The sequence below is a fragment of the Carassius auratus genome, chromosome 7, assembly GCF_003368295.1.
Source record: "Carassius auratus strain Wakin chromosome 7, ASM336829v1, whole genome shotgun sequence".
In the NCBI taxonomy this organism is placed as follows: domain Eukaryota; kingdom Metazoa; phylum Chordata; class Actinopteri; order Cypriniformes; family Cyprinidae; genus Carassius; species Carassius auratus.
In genome coordinates, this window is record NC_039249.1 from 11740393 (window position 1) to 11763199 (window position 22807).

Below are 22807 nucleotides of genomic sequence, written 5' to 3' on the forward strand. Positions count from 1 at the left end.
TTTTAACGAAAACTCAAGATCTTCACAACTTAACATCGCACAGGCCTTTAGATTAGACTGACCACAAAAAAGACATTGATGTCATAAAATTTCTAGGAGTAGTTCTTCGCAGCATAAAATATGACACTTCCTGTTGCCAATAGGTGGCGCTATGACTATAACTGCATATGGGCATGTCAATCTATTCTGTTCCAGAGTCTTATCAACCATGTGAAGTTTGGGGCAGATTGGACATTGTATGTCTGAGTTATAGCAACTTCATTTTTCATGGCGAGTCATCGAAATTCACCAGGCCGCCACGGACACGCCCTTCAACGAAAACTCAAAATCTTCGCAATTTAACATCGCAAAGGCCTTTAGATTAGGCATAGCAAATTTGGTGTTGATTTGAAGAAATCTCTAGGAGGAGTTCGTTAAAATACAACGCATAGAAATGGCAAAAATGACACAAAATTTGCCCATAATATTAAAAATAACCGACTTCCTGTTGGGTTTAGAATTTTGCTCCAAGAGACTTTTTTGTAGGTATTGATGTGTTACATGTGTGTACCGATTTTCATACATGTACGTGAAATGTAGCTCGAGGCGCACACCGCTGAACGTGCATAGGTGGCGCTGTCGAGCCATTTACCACACCCACTTCTGAAACCCATATCAGACGTAAATTTTCGCCAGTTCGGAGGCGTGTGCAAAATTTGGTGACTTTTTGAGAATGTTTAGGCCCTCAAAAATGCGATTCATTTTGGAGAAGCGGAATAATAATAATAAATATAGCTGCAAGCAGCGATGGCGGGCTCAAGCCACCAATGCCATCGCCACCCCCGGTGGCATCAGGTAAACTGTGCGCAGCGGGCACATGCATTCACAATATCCCTCTGGCAGTGAGGTTTTAAAGGATACGGCAGTTAAAGGGTTAATCCGAATCATCTAGACATTAAAATCACATTTATATATATATATCCCATATATATATATATATATATATATATATATATATATATATATATCCCATATATATATATATATATATATATAATATATATATATATATATATATATATATATATATATATATATATTAATCCCGGATTCTGGAAGATATATTCCTTAAACCATCGGACAAGAGGAGGTGGTGCTGGTCCTTCACGAGTCACTCTAATCTGTTCATAAAGCCTATATATAAAGTCTTAATATATAGTATTTCACAATACTTCATGATATTCTAATTAAATATTTTTTTTGGAATCTTAGATCTCTCAGAACCTGACAAATTGTAATTCTGAGACTCCAGGAAAGTGGCAGTTCTGTAAAATGTTGGCGCTGGAGACTAAATGCTCCCTGATAGTTTCACACCTAATTCAGTTAACACACACACACACACACACACACACATTACCCACAGTGAGAGAGGGACAGAGTGACATCAGATATATGATAGTTTTTTAATTTTCTATCATCAATATAGTGTTGTATAGTCATGAAACTATGCATATTTCCTCAGAATGACTGGTCTTCCATGTGTAAATTTTTTTGAAGTGTTTAGAAGCTGCACTTTAAAAAAATAAAAAGACATTTACTGGTTCCTTTTTTACTATTATTTCAAAAAATCACCACGACAAAACCATTCAAGCTATCCAAAATTCATTCGCACCTGTCCTGTAAGATTAATTCTTTAAACAGTGGTAAAAGAGGATGTGGTGCTGATCCTTCAAGAGTCACTCAAAACGTATCTGTCCATAAAGCCTATAAAGAATTATTCTTAATATACAGTTCACAATACTTCAGCTTGTTATTCTAATTAAGTGAGGGTCATTTTATCAGTAAAATACATAAAATTCATATTATTTTCCTCTGAAAGATTTCTATAAATGATTTAAATCATACTTGTTTCTACAATAATTATTTAAAAGTAATCCTATAGCTCCATCTGGTGGCCATTATTGGTACTAAGAATTGCAAGCTTGATTTATAAGTTATGATAGTTTTAATTTTATGCTGGCTCTTGAAAATGATAAAGCTATGAAACTTACTGTGCTTCCTTCAAATGATGACTTCTATTTATATAAACAAAAATTATGAAGAGTAAGAATGAAAAATGTTAAAGATATAGTAAAATAACTATTGCATTTTTTTTGTTACTTTAATATATCTCTATGGCAACACCATTTAAGCTATCCTAAACCCATTCACAATTTAACATGTCAGTATATTGGCATCATGTTGAAAAAGGAGTATGGAGCAGTATGAGGAGGAGTATGAATTCATTTACAGGCTGATTTTATCATAAATCCACAATAAAATTTCCGAGTTCTGTATCAATCTGTGTGGTTGTTTGTTTATTTTTATCTTTTATTTTTCATAGGAAGATAACTGACCCTTTACTCTCCTTTTTAATAAATGTGCTTATAAACCAAGAACAAGCTATTTATAGCTGTATTTATAAACTGCGTACTACTGACTATTAATATTGGGACAAGGCTTTATAAAGCATGAACTGACTATTTACTTTTTGAGTTTTAAATTATTATTTGCAGCACAAATAAGGTTTTTTAGGATTTTTTAAAATCCCTAAAACTGTCAGAAAAGGATAAGGCCTAAAATTACTATAGTGGCAAAATGTATTTGTTTTTATAACTATAATGCATAAACTATGAAATTATACAAAATGTATAAAAAAGTACAACAGTTATTGTTTTCAAAAGTTTTTTATTTATTGGAAAACAATAACAATAATTTTTAGGGGGGATTTACATTTAAAAAAATTAGCCTACTGCAATCATTCTAAACAGCTTGAATAAAACCTGTTAATATTTATTATAGACCACTGTAACTGTGTATAATCTAACAAACAAGTTTATTATGAAAATGGAAGTGTGTACACCAAATAAATTGGACGATAAAGAAAATATAATAGTCAATAGTATAGTAGAGCATGTTTTAGGTTTTTTTTATGCGTTTAGATGCAGAAATGGACAAATCAAATGTAAAATAAAATTGAATTGATTTAATTAAATATAGATTAATTCTTGTTAGAGCAAAATAATAAATAAATAAATAAATACTTACACACATTAAAAAAGCAGCCAAGATGAATGAGCTTTATTTTTTATATAGATTAAAATTGAAGACAGAAGCAGCTGGTATATGCGGTCACTTAATATTAAAATCCGATCCACTTCAGATTTATTTCTCAACAGTTTATGTTCACGTGGCTGTTTTCGTTTATATTAGCCAAGCAATTATGTATTTTGAAATAATCTTGTCCGTGATGTGTTCGTTCTTACGACGAAAGGCAGAATCCTGCAGCTCGAGAGATACATGTTATTCTGCCAGTCGCGCTTTTAAACAGTCTTGCACACATAAACGGGTCACAAACACCTGTATTTAGCTCGTGTTGTGTTATAATGGGTGTATTGTGTGCATTTGTGGCAATAATTTATTTTAAAAAGCTCTTAAACAAGAATAAATTCGTTAGTTTTGAACTTGTGACACTGTACGCGCTGATCGGAGGCAATGATTTCAGATAGACAGCCGCGAATATTTCATTTTCACACAAACAGTTCAAAAACATCTTAATTTAGCTCTTGGTGTGTTCTAATTGGTGTATTGTGTGATATCGCTGCAATACTTTATTTTTAATAGCTATAAAACAAGAATAAACTCGTTTTTTTCTGAGCTCATCATTCCACACGCTCCTGCTCAGAGCGGTGATTCATCTCTCATGTTTCTCACGTATCACTGACCACACATCAATTATTAATGAGCCCTGACCTGATAATAATCATATATGTTGGTTTAGCTTGTCAGTGTGAATTAAATCCAAGTATTTATTTGTATTTTAACCGATTTAAAAGTGAAACCAAAAGAGAGTCTCCTCCCTTTTTTAGTCCGGTAACTGCACCTGTAGGGGCGCATTTTCTCTGAGACAATGGAAGTCTAAGCACACACACTCAAACAGATGGACAGAGTGAGATGAGATGTCTGACAGTTTTTTAATTTTCTTTTAATCATACAGTGTTGTAAAGTCATGAAACTATGCATACTTACTCAGAATAACTTTTTTTTCTGTATGAAAAAAGGTTTTGAAGTGTTTGGAATTTAAAAATGAAGGAAAATTAATAATTCCATTTTTACTGTCATTTAAAAAAATCACCACGACAAAACCATCCAAGCTATCCAAAACCCATTCACAATTTAAGTTGTTTAAAATGTTTTGGCATCATGTAGACAAAGTTTGGTGTGTATAGTGTTACTCTCCTCTGAGCAGTATGCATTAATTCACAGCTAAATGTAAAAATAAATCCACATTCAAATCAAAATAGCTGACTTCCTGTTGATCGTAGCTGATGACTGTGAATTAGAAAGTTGTCCGTCTTGATAAGCACAATTTATGTACCAAGTTTGGTGTCTGTAGCTAAAACTAACCCCCCCACTTTTGACAAAAGGTGGCGCTATAGAGTGCCTCATTCACGCCCTTTTAAAAGCTTTTGCCATTGTCTAGCTATCACTAATACTGATATGTGTTTTGAGTTTCATGTAAATCTGAGCTTGTTGTCTGCCTCAAACTCACCATAACAGAACATTCAAGTTTGACACGTTGCCATGGCAACACTATATCAGATATCAATATCCCCACAACAGATTTACATCGGCCGTGTTTTGTCATTATTCTGATGAAGTTTTAAGTAAATCGAGTAAAAATAAGATGCTGAATTCAAAGCATTTGGAAAATGACACACTTCCTGCTGCCAGTTGGTGGCACTATAACGTTGACTCTTAATAGTCACATATATACAATCAATATCATACAACGAACAAACCCATGAAGTTTGATCAAATTCAGGAAATGTATGTGGATGTTATTAGACATTTCCTGTTCCTCAATTCTCGCCATAAGTTCCACGCCTCGCCACGGGCAAACCGTTCGAGATATCAAAAATCCCCTCGCAATTTTTCATCCACAATGTCTTGAGATCATGTTCACCGAGTTTCGTGGCGAACGGGTTGAAAACCTCAGAGGAGTATTTCAAATTCCAGAGCATGCTTTTTTTAAACAGCCCTGAATAGCTGACTTCCTGTTGGGCGGAGCCTATGACATAAAGCGCGAAAGTTGTTCAGCTCAATGAGATCTATAAGTGTACTGAGTTTCATATAAATACATGCAAGTGTGTGTGAGCTATGGTTCAAGATTTCTGACTGTGTTCCAGGGGGCGCTGTAGAGCCCCTGTGCCACGCCCGGGTCCCAGCCTCTGCGGCGTCCTGATGGCCGCAGATTCCAATGTGTGTGCCAATTTTCAAGAGTTTTTGAGCATGTTAAGGCCCCCAAAAACCCCCGGAAGGTTTAATAAAAAATAAAAAAAATAATAATAAGAATAATCCTTAGAAGAACAATAGGGCTCTTCGCCCCTTCGGGCTTGAGCCCTAATAAACGGAGCAATTCCAATAGGGTCCTCACACCATCGGTGCTCGGGCCCTAATAATAATAATAATAAACGGAGCAATTCCAAGAGGGTCCTCACACCATCGGTGCTCGGGCCCTAATAATAATAATAATAAACGGAGCAATTCCAAGAGGGTCCTCACACCATCGGTGCTCGGGCCCTAAAAACAAAGCAGATACAAGAGGGTCCTCGCACCTCGGTGCTCGGGCCCTAATTATTTCAACAGAAATATGTTAGAAATGTATTCATAAATGTGCTATTTCAGTACACTATATAAATATACTAAATAGCACTAACACTGACATTTATTTTAAGTGTAATTAGATAGTTAACCTAAATTAATTTAGTTTACAATATATTAGCAATAGGTTAAAGTAGTTGTGCTACTTAAGTATACTTAAATACACTAAATATTAAATTGATATAGTACACATATTCAGAAGTGTTTTGCATTGAAAAAGCATGCAGCGATCACACCGATTAACAGATGGATTTTCATAAATACAGTATAACTTGTAGGTGCTTATGCTATACTATAAATGCACTACTATCACATTAAGTATGTTACTTAAAAGTGTACTTTTGCTATACACAATTGCAATATGATTGTTTTCCACATTTATTGTCAATAAAAATAAAACAAGATATTTAAATAGTTTCATAATTTCACAGTAACCAAAAATAATTCACTTAACACTGTCTGTGAGTTAATATTTAGAACAGACATGACAACTGTATTTTTCTGACTGTTTGCTTTGTATTGCATAACATTTTATGAAAAAAAAAAAAAACTACTTGCAAGCTTGGAGGATAAGCGAATAAAATAGACGTTATTGTCTTTGGTACAACAACATTTAGGGTGCTTCCACAGAGCCATACCATTGCACCATACAAAATAAAAGAAAAACAAGGAACAACATCCAGATAAGGGCACGAACAGGCTCAGTGAGCAATATGCATATCTCTCATTCATGTGTCAGTTCATAATTAATCTCTCTCTATATTATTTGGGAGTGGAATAACATAGTTTTTGGCTTTTGCTTCTATCAAAACACATTTTCTGTAAAACAGATCAGTGGGAACCGCACATACATTGTTGGACTGCAACACCTCAGAAACAAAATATGAAGTAATGTTTAGCTCACTGTCCCTGCAGAGCAGTTTACCGGTATTCTTGAGCTCCCTAACCAATACACAGTGCATTGATACATGGTGTAATCTGAATACTAACATGCTAAGAATTCTGCACAGTCGTCCATCCATTAATTCTACTGTGGAGTTTATCCTTTTTTTAAGGTTTGTGTAACTGCTTGAATGGTACAGTATTCCTTTTACGATGAAACGATGATAAAATACACATTGACTGACTGTAACACCCAGCAAATTTTTGACAGCAGATGATTGGGATGGTGATAGTGTACCATGACAGGGTTTGCCAAAAACCCTGACATTTTCATTGAGGCTGGCTGAATTACAAGAATGTAAATGGCTGCTTTGTAAACCAGCAAAAATCTTTTTAACACCATCATTTGCATCTGCCATCACCTTTTCAGCTTTCTGCGTTAGACTCCTCCAGCTAAGAAACCTTCTAACAATTTGTTCAGGAACATGGGTGGTTCCATGGAAGTACTTTAACAGAGTGCCATTAAATGATTCAAAGGAAAAGGTTGATGTGGCCCACAGAGGCCCCCAGTTCCTTACACTTGTTGTAATGTGTGTCAGTAGATGAACATTGAAAGTCATATTTGCTGCTCCATATAACTTCTCAAACTGCAAAGTGAACTTTCTGAGAGCTCTTTCTGCTACATCAATATCACAGCGTTTCACTTTTTCTCCCAACAGAATGTGCATAGCAAACACAAACAGAAAAAGGTGGTTCCAGAATTTCCTCAGTAAAACCCCATTCAGAAGAGGCAGAGCATAGAATAAGAGGAATGACCTCCACTCTGATGCCTTCCAGTACTTTCTGTCTGCCACAGACCGTGGTACTCTGATTATCTCAACAGGTGGTTTGATTGTAACTAGCTCTTTGTCTAGAAGGTCTGATTTTGTTCCTATGTACCACTCTTGTTCATGATTTCTGGAGTCAAACCACAGATTAGCTAGTTGCCTTGTAACCCCAAGGCAGACAGAGTGTTGATACTCTGGAACAAATCCATTTATCATTTGAAAGTTTTCAAGTCTCATTAAAGGTGAAGGTCCTTTTACTCCCATTACAGTTTTCTCAAGTGTTGCGGCCAATGCGTGATCAAAGTGCTCTACTTCAGTTCTAAGTTTTGGCACAGGGTCTTTATTTGTGTAGGGACCTCCCCCAACATGGTAGCAAAAGTCACACCCATAAAAACCATTGAACTGTTTAGTGTTCCTTAGAAGTGGGCGGGCGACTGAATCAGAACTACATATGAGAGCAAAAACCTTGGAAGTGTGCTCTATGTTCGCGGAATCTTTCCATTTAATTCCATCTTTCTGTAGAATTGACAGTTCATCTACGAATGGCTTCAAAAATGTGAGCATATAGGGCTTTTTTTCCCCAAACCAAAGACATGGAATGCAGATATTTGCCTTTCGTTCTCTAGGCTCAAGCTCTATTACTTGGCACTGTATGGGCCAGATCTGGTACTTGGAGCTCCTGAACAGTGGGATTCCATCACAGTTCCAAATTAAAGATATGTCATCTTCACCCATTGCACCAGATTCCTTAAGTTTTTGATACTCATCTCCACATTGGATGTCTGAAATTGTATCTGAATTCAACCAATCGTTTTGAATTTTTGTTTGTTTTTCCTCAAGCAATGTTTTGATCTGTGAGGCCAAACTAAGAACCAGGAAAAAGCATCCACTTTTAAGAGAGCTGTCTGAATCAGTTACTGTGTGACAAATGTCACACTGTAGCTCACCAGTATTTTTCCCTAAGTAGTTTTCACATGTTGGACAGTAGAAATGGGGTTCATAATTTCCATACTGACCATAAGCTTTTCGGAAAAGATATGTGGTCACTGGTACCATGCCTGGAAAATGCTCATTGAAAATTTTCAGTAGATGGTCCAGTGAAACAGCTGTAAGATTGTGCCTTAGTATAAAGGACATAAGCAACAGTAAACTTTGTCCTTTTGTCAGAGGTGCGCCGGGATACACAGGATCATCGCCATCTGTTAATGGGCCTGCCTGAGGACATAATCATAATAGTAATTATTGTAAAAAGTAACCTATAGCAAAAGAAACATGCTGTATAGAAAACATACAAAAATAGAAGCTACTAACCTTTTCGTTTGGCTCTTGCTGGTCAGGAGTTGGAAAAGACATGTTCTCTTCTGGTTGTGTCCAGGATATGTCCTTCCATACCTAAAAATAACATAGATAACTGATTTTTCTTTGGTGGGGTTTTTTTGGTGTCACGGCCCTCCTCTGCATTGCAGGTGCGGTTCCTCTTGCAGGCAGAGGAGGGTCGATAGTGATTGGAGCCACCTGGGTTCAGGGTATTGAAGCTGCTACTAACCACGTTCTCTCTCTCTCTCTCTCTCTCTCTCTCTCTGCTCTTCCATCCTATTTCAATTGTTCCTTTATAGTTTTACTTATTTTTTAAATTCAGTTATGCTCACAGAAACATACACACACAGACACAGACACAGACACACACACACACACAGAGACACACACAGACACATAGAGACACACACAGACAGACAGATTCACTCATCTATACACTTTACACATTACATTATGACATTCTCCCACCTCATTCCTTTATATGTTTAAAGTAAATAGTTTTGGTTTACAATAAATATAATCTTTTTGGCCTATACTAGTTGTTTGTGTCCCATCATTTAAGCCGGCCTGTGACAATGGTTTACGATTGATACAATACATAATCTTAATAATAATTATTATTTTAAAAAGAGAACTTGTAGTAAAAGACAAATAGTGTAAAGAAAAAAAAATACAATAATAAAAGCTACAAACCTTTTTGTTTGGCTCATGCTGATCAGCAGTTGGAACAGACTTGTTCTCTTCTGGCTGTGTCCAGGATATGTCCTGCCATACATAAAAAAACATTAGTTATAAACATGTGTTTTTTAAAATAGTTTAAGATAGTTAACTTGCAATATGCAACCAGACAGAATTAGAGTAGTTTTGCAATGAATAATGGGATAGATGTCTTTGTCCACTGATGAAACATACACAAATCCAATCCAATCCACTTTTATTTCTATATCACATATTACAAACACAAAGTTTCCAAAGTGCTGCAAAGACTCATAAAAGAAAACAATTAATATAAAATTAATTCAACAAAATAAGAACATCAAGTTTAAAAATATATAAAATATAAAAAAAAAGGATAAAAACCACAGTGGACGACATAACTTAGGCAGAATTAAAAGCAAAATAATGAAATTTAGACGAGCCTTAAAACACATAACTGTAGGGGCAGTTCGGACATGGAGGGGCAGGCCGTTCCAGAGTTTAGATCCAACCACAGAAAAGGCCCTGTCCCCCCGAGTCTTAAGGCTCGACTTGGGGACCACAAGCTGGAGCTGGCCCTCTGACCCCAGTGTCCGTGCTGGCGTATTAATTTAGATGAGGTCAGAAATATATGCCAATTAAATATAAAGTGTTTGTTAAACTGTATCTGCATTGCATTGAAGATCCATCAAATTTTTGCATAAAAAATATCAAATAATGTGTTATAGCCATTAATTGCTGAACAACTGGAAGTTATTCAACTTGTAAACTTATAAATTAGTAATTAATTTAAATTTGCATAAACCTATCATGAATGGATAATGCAACGAGTGTTTACTTCAAAGTATTAAATTAATTGACCTATGTATAAGCTGGTGTTGACACAGTAACTTCTTTATTAGAAGTTTTATTAATACAAATTGGTCAATGTTCACATTAATTATTACCTGTAATTCTGTTAGCATTTTTATATCAGGTTGGTCCCCACTTATGTGAGTCCAAGGTCTGTCTTGGTCTGACGTGGAGGGTAATTCCATCACTTGGACTAAGTGGGACTGTCTCCAGGCTGCCTCACTGTCAGGCTGTAATGAGTCATACAACAGCATTAGGGGACATGGGTGTGTTTATTACAAGCAATTTTTCATGTATCTTTATCACATACACATACAGGACAACAGGGGAAATATAAGCTTATCCCTGATTTACTTACATTGTAGAACAATGATAACAATGCAACAAATAAGCATTAAGTTTAAAAATGTTAAAATTTAAAAAATTCAATCTGTAGACATTTTACCTCTGAGGATTTGTTGTTTTGTGTGTCCTGCTCATGCTGTAGTCCTGCTGTCTGACTGCTTGCACTTTCTGTCAGAGGTCCTTCATGAGGAGCATTCTGGGACAACTAAAGTATGCCACTATAGTTAGTGTAATGATGGCAAACACAATTCTGTATGAATAACTATTTGAATATGTAAGAAAGAACTAAAACTCCGGCTGCTGTTAAAAGCTATTTTATCACCTTAAATTGCACCTTTAGCAAGCCAGTTGTAAGGAAACTGCAAGGAGCTCAGAGTTTGAGCCTCATGACAGCTCTCACTTCTAGAATGAAATTTTATTTGGCTTAGGCTACACTATGAAAATATCTGAAGAACAAACAAAGATTTAAATTATGATTTAGTAATTCTGGCTGGATTATAGATGAATATACAGTCACCAAGACAAATATGGTAAAACCTCAAGGGATGATTTGTCATCAGAACGAACATAATCACAAAACTGGTGCGGTCTAGGCTAACGTCACAGTTTAGCACACACATTACCACGCTCCCTATAAGTTATTCTAATATGAATCACTGATAAACGTATCCATAACTGTTTTTGTCAAATGACATAATGTTGCATACCTCGGTTGAGACTCGTCTCTTTTCTTTGTGGGAGGATGGGCAATTGAGATACTTCTTGTAACTCCCTCGGTCTCGGCACTTAAAATAATTCTGTAATAAACAATGCACTGTTAGCCTTAAAAAAAAAAAAAAAATACGTTGTAGTTAAACCTAGCAGGATTTTTTTTTTTTTTTTTACCTCAGATTCTGTTATCCGTCGATATTTCGTGGCCTTTGATGGTTGTCTCAAATCATCAAGTACATGTTCTTTATATCTTCTTTTGTGCGCCATCATTGCATATCTGGTTGATTACGATTCTCAAATATATTTTATGCTTTTAAAAAAAACTGACACACATCACCATTGAATAGTTTGTGACACTCTGAGCGGGCTTTATCCTCAAATCAAAAGTTTTTATTTTATTTTTTAAATAAGTCGTAGCCAATCAGACGTCAATAACAATTTCGGCCAATCACAATTGGGCCACAGCCCGTTACACTGGCGCGAAATGTATGAGAAGATGGCGAACGTCAAGGCAGCAGGAGCTAACGTTAGCGCTCCACCAAGAGTAAGTATAAGTTGTTGAATTTGATAACATGCACGAACTATTAATGATTAAATGCAGTTTAGTACTGACGTTTGTTCAGTAAGTTGGATAAATACTTAATTCATCTTCAGTAATTTTGGTTCACATGTTAAAATGACAGTCAAAATTAATGTGCTGCCTGACTTAAAGATGCTGCAGCCAGATAACTTTATTACAACATGACATTATTATTATTATTATTTTTTAATATATATAACGTTAATATCCCCTTGTCTGTCTTGCTATGACACAGAAACGTTTCAGAACGCTTGCTCCTCTTTGCCATAAGGGAGGGGTCGTAACGTAGGCTAATCGACAAGGAATGCTTTTTACATTTGATTTTTTAAAATACAATCACGGTTTTGTTTCTAAAATGCAAACTCAAGTTTTTTGTTTGCAAGTGAAAATGTATTAAGGATGCTGTGCAATGTGTTTTTGTCTTTGTTCTAGAAAAAAAACACTTTAGAAAGTTCTGATGACGAAACAGACATTGAGATGAAGCGACAATATGAAAAAGCAAAAGTAAGTATTTACTGTAATATTGCTCAAATATATATATTTTTTAACTAATATATAATTGCCCTAATGTTTATGATTTTGCAGTCCTAGGATAAAATGTCCTCTTAATGATTATTAAAGAGATATTAAAAAATGAAAAATGTATGGTATTGTTTAAATATCAGTGGTTTGTATACAGATGTCCTGTTGGCCCTTCGTTTTTTTAACCTTTATTTAACAAGAAAAGTCCAATCGAGTTAAAATAACTTCTCACAGGGAGTCCTGGCCAAGACAGGAGGCCAAAAAAGTTGCAAATTAAAAACATAAAAAAAAACGGGACAAAAATTACAATACACAGCAAAGCTCTATGTATACAATACACATTTACCTTAAGTAAAAACAAACATAATTTAAATAGTACCTAGTTGAAACAAGTAAACCGTTCATTCAGAGATGTCTTTAAGAGGTTTTAAAAGTACTAATAGATTGAAGTGATTCTAAATTTAAGGTGTTTTGAAGTTCATTCCAGACACTTGGTGCATATAATGAAAAAGCTTTTTTTCCAGGTTCTTTTTTTGTTAATGGAATAACTAATAACAGTTTTTTTGACGACCTTGTCCTATAAACACTATTTTGTTAAATAAGTAAATTTGAAATGTAAAGGGGTAATTTACCCATTAGTGCTTTAAAAGTAAAAATTAACAGATGGAATTTCTTCTAAGAGAAAGAGGGAAGGCCATTGTACAGTTACATACAGAGTGCAGTGGTGAGTCCTAGCTGCCTACATCTGTAATGAAACAAAAGGCAGAGTGATATAGTACATCTGATTTTTTTAATAAAAATGATGTAGAATGCATATAAATTAAATCACCATAATGATTTATGTTAGTTGTTTTGTACTGATGATAGTTGTTTTGCATGTTGTATATAACTGAGTTTTTATTTGGTCCAGAGACAAAAAAAAGTTGCAAAAGAGAGGATCCTCACTCAGTTGAAGGATACACTGAGGAAACCACTCCACTCCACTCCATGCAGAACCAATCCATTACATAGTGAGGAGGAAGTTGAATCCGAAACGGTGGACACAAACGTGGATCTGTTCAATTACCCAGGGAATTCTCAACCAACCGTATGTCGTTTCAAACCCTAAGCAATGAACACAAACTTTTGGACTGCGTAGTCAACCTAATGTATTTTTAAAAGTAATGTTTAGGCAGATAATACAAATTATAAGATCTATGGTATTGTTTAAATGTTATTTGTTTATAGACTATATACAGATGTTCAGTTGTCGCTGTTTTTTATGTTGTATATAACTGAGTTTTTATTTCTTGTTGACTTTGGTTCAGAAACAAAAAAAGGTTGCAAATGAGAGGGTCCTCACTCAGCTGAAGCATACACTGAGGAAACCACTCCACTCTGATCCACGCAGAACCAATCCGTTACATAGTGAGGAGGAAGTTCAAGCCGAAACCGTGGACACAAATGTGGATTTGTTCGATTACCCAGAGAATTTTCAACCAACCGTATGTCGTTTCAGACCATACACCAAAAAAAAACAAAAAAACATTTGGACTGTGTTATAGTTATTCTAATGTATTTTTAATCATATTCTTTCAGGTTCTCCAAAGCGTTTTTTTTTTTTTTTTTGCAAGTAGAACATTACCATGCAAATCATTTTTATTTGAAATTGTATTTATTGTTTTAAATATAGGATACCTTAGATGCTGCTGAGGCAAGTGGAGAGAGCGTGGAACAGCCATTATTTGTCAGTGGTGAAGTGTTGAAAGCTTTGAAAGGTACAGTATAAAATACCTGAAATGAGTTGTGCTAAGGGATGCTATGTGGATAATTACGATGTTTTTTTACACGTATTACCTGTGGTGTGCATCAGGAGTGGAGCGGTACATGTATTCGTACTGAACCAATTTGGTACAAGGGTCACGGTTTTGGTGCACGCATTTACACAGAAAATACACTGCGAAGCGGAACTATTGTTAGATACGCATGTTCTTTGGGGACACAATATGTGACGCGCGTCCTATTCGCTTTGGACTAATGCAAACTAGACGCAAATTTTAAGCATTTCTTTGTTTGCGTTGATTACAATGCTGGAGTGTGTGTGTGTGCTCGCACGCGCGGTAGAGAGAGAAAGATATAGTGTGTTCACTGTAGCACAAGAGAGATCGAGACAGAGAAGCAATTTGTCCTCGAGTGTCACAAATACAGTTCAGTAAGAGACCTTTACTTCAACTAAATCACCAACGTTATACTGTATGCCACAGCCTGAGAGACAGCAGGTGAATGTGTATGTGTGTGTCTGAACTCAGTGCGTTTCCCTACTGTCCATCACAGTGACTCACAGTGGTGTGTGTGTGTGTGTTAAAACACGGTGGTTAATTAAGGAAAACAAACAAATTGATCAGAAATATAGTAAATTATTAAAAAATTCATTCAGGTAAAACTATCAAACAACAATGTCTTAATTAATTAATTTATTAATAAACAAATTATATAAAACTATTGTCAGTTTACTACAAATAGTCATTTCTGTAATTTGGCGGGTCATATATCATTTTTTAAGGTTTTTGTTTCCCGTGTGCCTTTTCTTTGCCTTTTTCCTTTTCAGAATGGAGCTGCTTTGGAGTGTTTGATAGTATTTTGGGTGCTGTCATATCGCTACAATTTGCAGAAACGGGACTGTCAAAACCTTGACATTCTTATTATCCGGGAGTTATGTCATTAAATTTTAGTAAAATCACTGGCTTTGCATATCCCGTGCGAATGCACATGACAAAATTAATGTTGGGGCAGTTTCAAAATCACTCATCATCCCCAGATAATACTAATCCCGTGCAAATTGGGCTTTAGAGAAAACAACATATACTCAAGCTGCAGTTTAGTTTAACTTGACTGTCATAATTGGTATGTCCTCAAAATCTGTTAGTTATAGTACATTTTAAACTTTAAACTATATAAAATACATTTCCTCTTTTTTTTTGCAGAAATTCCCACCTTAGTGCAGTGTGTAAAGGAACTAATATCCTCAATGAACAGAGGGATCGATACAGCAAGCACAAGCTCAGGGTCCTCCAGCTCAGCCCAAGAGATGGTATGTTATTGTATGTGTTTTGTGAAATACTAATCATTCAAAACAAAAATTTTAACTAGTAATTGACTCTTAGCTAAGCTCCACCCTCCTTAGATACTGTTGCTACGCCTGGCAAACTTTCACGCCTGGCACGTCTATTCGGTTGTTAAGTTGTGACGTAACCACTACTGTTTCCGGGTCCTAAGGCCGTCGCCTTTCTACTGCTTTTGCATGAGTTTTACTATGGTTTTACCATACAGTAGTGCTGCGACCCGTGTTGTTTAAATAGATCAGAGTTTAAAAGAACAAGTGACTGTCAACAGTCATTGTACTTTTCCCTGTGACGAGAAAGACAAGAGGAAATGGCTGCAGTTGATAACATAAGTTACAAATATAAAACAAATAAAGAAACTTTGGCGTCAGTTGGTGCTGCTAACCCTCTAAAACCTGGCTGTCACATATTTAATTTTTAATCTTTGTTCAGTTACATCCACAGTTATAGCAGTTTTTAAAATACCTCATCAAGAACATGGATGCTAGCTTACTCACCTCAACCTCATAAACCTTCTTTTTTCATTGATGCCTGGAATCTGTCCTTAATTATGCCACCTGCATTCTGTTGGATTTAAAGTAGTTTAAATCCTTTTTGACCGCCGAGGGTAACGTAAGAAGGACGTGATCGTAAATAAATGTACAAGTTCCTCCATTGTTTTGGTGTGGTCGGAGAAGCGCTTGGACCCACGAAAGCCACGTGACGTCAGACTTAACAACCGAATTAGAGTGTGTATGCAGTGGTTTCATACATTCTCAAGGAGATAATTAGTGATTTTTGGCTAACTCTGAGAGAGCAAAACAAAATGGACTGAAGTATGCATGAAGTATACATTATTACCGGTAATTAGCCTACACACCATTTTGCTCCAACGTATCAACATGTTGGACTATGATGACAGCTCAAGCTTGTTCAGGGCGGGTCTGTGTTGAAACGCTGCTGTCAATCAACAATCGAGGGAGGGGGATTGATATAGTGAAGTCACAACTGCTCAATATAATGAACGGGAACAATGAAAAAATTGAAACAAAACCACTGGATGGAATTTTTATCAATATATGATGGTTGTGTATAGGCACTGCTTAATTGTAAAATGATTGACAGGTATTGTAGCCAGTGTTCAGTCTAGAGATTACATTTTTTACAGACCCTACTAGAATGTTTTGTTTGTTTGTTTGTTTTTGGTATGTTAATGTGATTTTTTTTTTCTTTACCTAGATTTCTCTGGGCAACATGGCTGTCCAAGTCAACAAAACCTGCTTTAGGAGATTGAATAGGAGCAGAATGTCCCTGTTCACTCAAGAGTTAGCTGTTTTGTTGTTTGGGAGGGAGGTTCTGGGTTCATCTAGCCTCACTGGGAATAGGTCCCAAAAAGAACGGCTGAACCCAGAAAAAATGAATGCACTTATTGGTTTGTATAAGATTTATATTTTTTATATTTCATTATAGCCCTTTCTCAGCTGAAATTTTAAATATTAGTGTAAAATATGTTATAAAAATAATTGACTTAAAGGGTAGCATGTATCATACTATATGTGCATGCGCAAACTTCGGAGATTGTGAACCTTATTTTATCACAGCAAGAAAACAATACAAACAGCATATCACAATAAAAATAATTTAATTTAACCAAATCTTAAAGTTAAGTAACATTTCAAATTATTTAATGAAAGGTTTGGGCAAAACGGTACAGTAAACAATTGCTTCTATTTCATGCACTTACATTAGGATTCAATCCTCAATAATTATACATCAAATTAAAGTAGTTTAAATAACATAATAGGCCATAGAGGATTCTTCAAAAATAATCACTGATTATCTTAAGAACGAGTTGTATCCAGCATGATTGAGTAATTTAACTGCATACTCTAGACAAAAGCATATGTTAATCACAAAAAAACTTATTTAAAGAATAATTAAAATAAATCTAAATCATCTTGATTATTTCTCTGGGAGTATTGGAGCAGATTGCTTCTACTCATTAATAGTGCTGACAATCACATCGATAAGTTAATATTTAACATTAAAATGGAGGATGGCATGGTAGGGCATCAGTATAAATAAACTATTTCATATATTGATATTTATTGCTAAGTTCAGCTAGTTTAGCTTTCTTCACAAAACTGCCGACAGTAATGCAGCCATCCTTTAACTACAAAATAGATATGATCACACAGACTGTGAAAAAGGTCTCTTTTTGCCTAGAAAATCATTGTGTGTCTATATTCTAGTAAGCTTTATATCCTATAAGCATAAGGTGGATATTATGAATAATTTTGTGGCTATTCATAAAGCACTAATGTACTAATGTTTTTTTTTTTTTTTTTTTTCGGCAGACACTGTTATATCCGAGTTTCCGGGCACGTCACAGTCCGAGGTTAGAGCCGTAATACGGCGAAAGTGCAATAACGAAAGTTTTGTTTCAAAAAAAAAAACACTGTAAAGGTAATTTTTTGTTGTTGTTGGGAAAGGAATGTGAAAGTAAAGAAGAAATTTGTGTTTTGTTCATATAAGATACGTACAGTAATCTGTAGTTTAATCATTTTATTAAAGGGTTAGTTCACTCAAAAATCGAAAAGTTCTTTGTATTTAGTCACCCGCGTGTTGTTCTAAACCCTTAAGACTTCCATTAACCATTGCATCACAAAATATTATATTTATGATGTAATCTGAGCGCTGGATAAGTCTTCCATTGACTTCCAAGGGGCTTAAACTTGCTCGATCAGAAATCGTATTAAGACATTGTTTGAAATTGTCTAAGTGACTTCAGTGGCTCAACCATCCATTTATCAAGCGATGAGAGTAGTTTTTTTGTGCCAAAAACAAACAAAAATAACGAATTTATTCCAATATCCATTTAATCGTGTTGTGCTTGAAAGTTGTTTACATAGTGTATCTGCGCGAGTTTGTGGGTTCTACGTCACCAGGCGTCACACACATGACCTGCGTTGGCCAATAGTGAACCTGTGTGGTGACGTTGAACCCAGAAGCGCTGCGCAGATAGACTGCGTGAACAACTTTGAAGCACAACACTAGTAAATGGATATTGGTATAAATTCGTTATTTTTGTTTGTTTTTGGCGCAGAAAAAGTATTCTTGATGGTTGAGCCACTGAAGTCACTTGGACTATTCTAAACAATGTCTATATGTTTTCTGATCGAGCAAGTTTAAGCCCCTTGGAAGTCAATGGAAGACTTATCCAGCGCTCAGATTACATCATAAATATAATATTTTGTTATGCAATTATAAATGGAAGCCATACGGGGTTAGAACAACACGCAGGTGAGTAAAAACTGAGATCATTTTGATTTTTGGGTGAACTCCTTTAATGCTTTTAGTTTAAGCTTGCCACTTGTGTTATTTTGTTTCCCAACAGTCTGTTTGGACTTTAATAATGTTTAAAAAAAATAAAGTGTTTTTTAAGAAAGAGATGCTTTTTTTGTACACATACCATTCCTCCTGTATCCTTTTAAACTATAGGTGTTTTCATTTCATTACCGGTTATTTTTATCAAATGCATTACATCTAACTTTAAAATGATTATTGTATTAAACGCCTTCATCAGTGGTGGACAATTTTAACATTTACATTTTAACAGTATAACTTCAGCATGAATGAGGCAGAAAATGCTACTGATAACACAGTAATAGTGTACTTGACTAAAAAAAAAACATTAACATTTAAATGTTTTATAAAAGTACTTTTGACATAGTTAAAATACATTTTTACAATAAATTAGTTTCCATAAATATAATATGATTGTATTTTCTTATATTTTAAAGAATTTAAAGGTGTATTAAAAAATGTTTTAAAGATGGGTTCTATTGCTCTAAGGGGGAAAAAAATTAAAGCTGAAATAATATTTTAAAATCATGTTTTAAGTTCATCTTAAGTTTGTATAAAAATAGCACAGTTGATATATTCTTATATTTTAAATAATGTATAAGTGTATTTAAAAATGTATTAAAGATTTAATCTAAAGATAAAATTAAAGCTGAAATAGTATGTTAAAAGCATATTTAAGTTCATCTTCAGCGTGTCTCAAAATAGCACAGTTGAGTACACTAAGATGATCTTAAGTTTATATTAAGAAGTACTAAAGAACATTTTTTAGTATATTAAGTACAAAATAAGTGCGTGAAAATAGAGCACTTTAAATACATTATGGAAGTGTACTAAGTGCACTTAAATAAAATGTATTTTAGTGTACTTTTTTAATCTAGGAATACATTATAATTTGTATATAATTACATAGTATTATTATTGTTATTTAAATAGTTTATTATTGTATTTAAAGATGGTTTCAATTATACTAAAACTGGTAACGAAATACATTTGTTGAAAATATGAAATAGTATATTAAAAATACACTTTAGTTTATCTTCAGTGTGTCTCAAAAAAGCACAATTGAGTACACTAAGATGATCTTAAGTTTATATTAAGCAGTACTAAAGGTAAGCTTTTAGTATATTAAGTGCAAAATAAGTGTGTCGAAAATAGAGCACTTTAAGTACATTATGGAAGTGTATTATGGAAGTGTAATAAAATGTATTTTAGTGCACTTTTTTAAATCTAGGAATACATTCTAAGTATAATTTGTATATAATTTAATATTATTATTATTATAATTTAAATAGTTTATTATTTTATTTAAAGATTATTTCAATTATACTTAAAGTGGTAACAAAATACATTTTTAAAAAATATGAAATAGTATATTAAAAATACACTTAAATTCATCTTCAGCGTGTCTCAAAAAAGCACAAATGAGTATACTAAGATGATTTTAAGTTTATATTAAGCAGTACTAAAGATAAGCTTTTAGTATATTAAGTGCAAAATAAGTGTGTCGAAAATAGAGCACTTTAAGTACATTATGAAAGTGTATTATGGAAGTGTACTAAGTGCACTTAAATAAAATGTATTATAGTGCACTTTTTTTTCACCTGGGAGAGGAGAACTGGCCCCCCAACTGAGCCTGGTTTCTCCCAAGGTTTTTTTCTCCGTCTGTCACTGATGGAGTTTCGGTTCCTCTGGCTTGCTTAGTTGGGGTCACTTCATCTACAGCGATATCATTGACTTGATTGCAAATAAATGCACAGACACTATTTAAACTGAACAGAGATGACATCACTGAATTCAATGATGAACTGCCTTTAACTATCATTTTGCATTATTGAGACACTGTTTTCCAAATGAATGTTGTTCAGTGCTTTGACGCAATGTATTTTGTTTAAAGCGCTATATAAATAAAGGTGATTGATTGATTGATTACACTAAGTCTGAGGAATAGTTCAGCAAGCCAATTGTGTAACAAACTAGCAGTACATCATACTATGAAGACATTAGCTTTCTTGGCAGACATCTTTACAATTTATTTTATAAATTCAGAACTTTAAGTGAATATAAGTTATGCAAAAGTTGTTTGTATAATGGTACTGATCTCGATACATTTTAAACCAGTTCCCTTACAGTCGGTCACTCTCGGTGTCATGTCAGATGACCAAAGAATTGGGATCCCAATAATCCGACAATAATCCCAATCTGGGAATGTTGCATGGTGTATAGTTACAAATGATAAAACAAAAAGTTATACGATTTGTATTAGAATTATAAATTTTAAAGTTGTATTTTTTACATCCATTTTAATATCTGTAATGTAATATATAAATATAACACTGTAATGTATACATTTAGTATTATAGATTTTTAAAGATTTTGCTATAATTTATCGTATCTTATTTATGTCATGAGTCTTGGCCCTGATTTTCTCCCTCTCACCACAAGAGGTCGCCATCTCCCGTCTTCCCTGACTCCATTCCCTAAACTCTAGACACCTGTCACTTATTACACCCTTAGCTGTTCCCCATTGTCATGGACTATTCCTACACCACACTCCCACTACTCTGTCTGGCTTATTAATTATTTATTGAAGGTTTCGGTTGATGCAAGCACCTTCTGTTGCCGTATTTGTGTCCCAGTCCTGTTCTTGTTCGAGTTGTTTTTCAGATCTTGATGATCTGTTTTGCTTTGTCTGTTTTAGGTTTTCAAATAAACCTAAAATTGGACCCACACCCCTGTGTACACAGTGTTTTCCCTTACCACACAGTAAAAAATTTTCTGCTAAATATTGTAATCTGCATGTTCACTCATTTCACTCAAAAAATGACTTAAAAAAAGACTTATAGCCCACATGCCTCAGCATTGCGTTCAGAAATGTAAATGCATTAATCCTCTGACATTCTTCTTTACAAATCCTCGTTTTGTACATCTAATTAGTGATCGTTGTTTTGTTTTGATCTCTCTGCTGCGTTTCCTTGTGCATCACTTCTGAGTAGAGCATACGCAAAGCTGACATCATACGTCATTTCCATGGAACTGCTTTGTTTACAACTGTGAGCTTAAGATAGATTAAAGTGACTATTACGTTTTGAATATGGATATTTTTCTTACAAAAACCCATCGATTTGCTACAGGAGGCATTTGTTCACCCCTCTGGAGCCATGTGTGACACTTTTTTTTTAAATTGATGAGCTTTTTATTATACTTCTCATGGACTGATGCAGTGCAACCCCCACTGAGTTGCATCAAACTGCTTGAAAGATCAAAGACAATTTTTAAAACAACTCCAAATGAATTTATCTGAATGAACAAAGTCTTATACACCTAGGATGACTTCAGGGTGAGTAATTTATGGCTTAATTTTCATTTTTGGATGAACCAACCCTTTAAATTTTATTTACAGAACTTTTTGTGCTTTTTTTTCTATCAGTTTAGACTTGAATAAAGAGAGAAAACTTGCACTTAACCTCTTCACAGGCATTTTGTTTTCATAGTTATACAGATATTGTAATGGATCTTTATGGGATTGTCTACTAGCAATATATTGATTATCGCAGAATTGCTGTATTCTTGATAGGCACGGCAAGGCAAGTTTATTTATATAGCACATTTCATACACAATGGTAATTCAAAGTGCTTTACATAAAAGAAAGTAAAATAATCATGAAGAAAAATAATAACAAAAATAAAAACAAGCAATTTTAAAACTTTGGAAATGATTTAAAAACGGACTTATTTAAAATGAAATAAAAACAGTTAAAAATTAAAATGATTTTACATAAAATACAGTGAATACGTAAAATACAGTGCAATCAGTTCAGACATCGCACAGTGCTCATTCAATAAATGCACAGTTAAACAGATGAGTTTTGAGTCTAGATTTAAATGTGATTAATGTTTTAGCACATCTGGGCCCGTATTCATAAAGATTCTAAGAATCCTCTCAGAAA

At 34.5% G+C, this 22807-nt stretch overlaps 2 protein-coding genes across 2 annotated transcripts; one reads left to right on the forward strand and one right to left on the reverse strand.

Annotated features, from left to right (window-relative positions):
* Nucleotides 1–6380: 6380 nt before the first annotated feature.
* Nucleotides 6381–8839, reverse strand: LOC113105295 (uncharacterized). The gene is made up of 2 exons (XM_026266347.1): nucleotides 8703–8839; nucleotides 6381–8606 (listed from the first exon to the last, which is right to left on the reverse strand). Exons 1-2 carry the CDS (start codon nucleotides 8742–8744, stop codon nucleotides 6429–6431), a joined length of 2220 nt encoding a protein of 739 aa, XP_026122132.1. The 5' UTR covers nucleotides 8745–8839; the 3' UTR covers nucleotides 6381–6428.
* A 2968-nt stretch (nucleotides 8840–11807) lies between these two features.
* Nucleotides 11808–17996, forward strand: LOC113105921 (uncharacterized). The gene is made up of 8 exons (XM_026267304.1): nucleotides 11808–11856; nucleotides 12325–12396; nucleotides 13325–13501; nucleotides 13722–13898; nucleotides 14087–14171; nucleotides 15378–15484; nucleotides 16734–16926; nucleotides 17852–17996. The coding sequence occupies exons 1-8, from the start codon at nucleotides 11809–11811 to the stop codon at nucleotides 17956–17958; spliced, it is 966 nt and encodes a 321-aa protein (XP_026123089.1). The 5' UTR covers nucleotide 11808; the 3' UTR covers nucleotides 17959–17996.
* Nucleotides 17997–22807: the final 4811 nt, after the last annotated feature.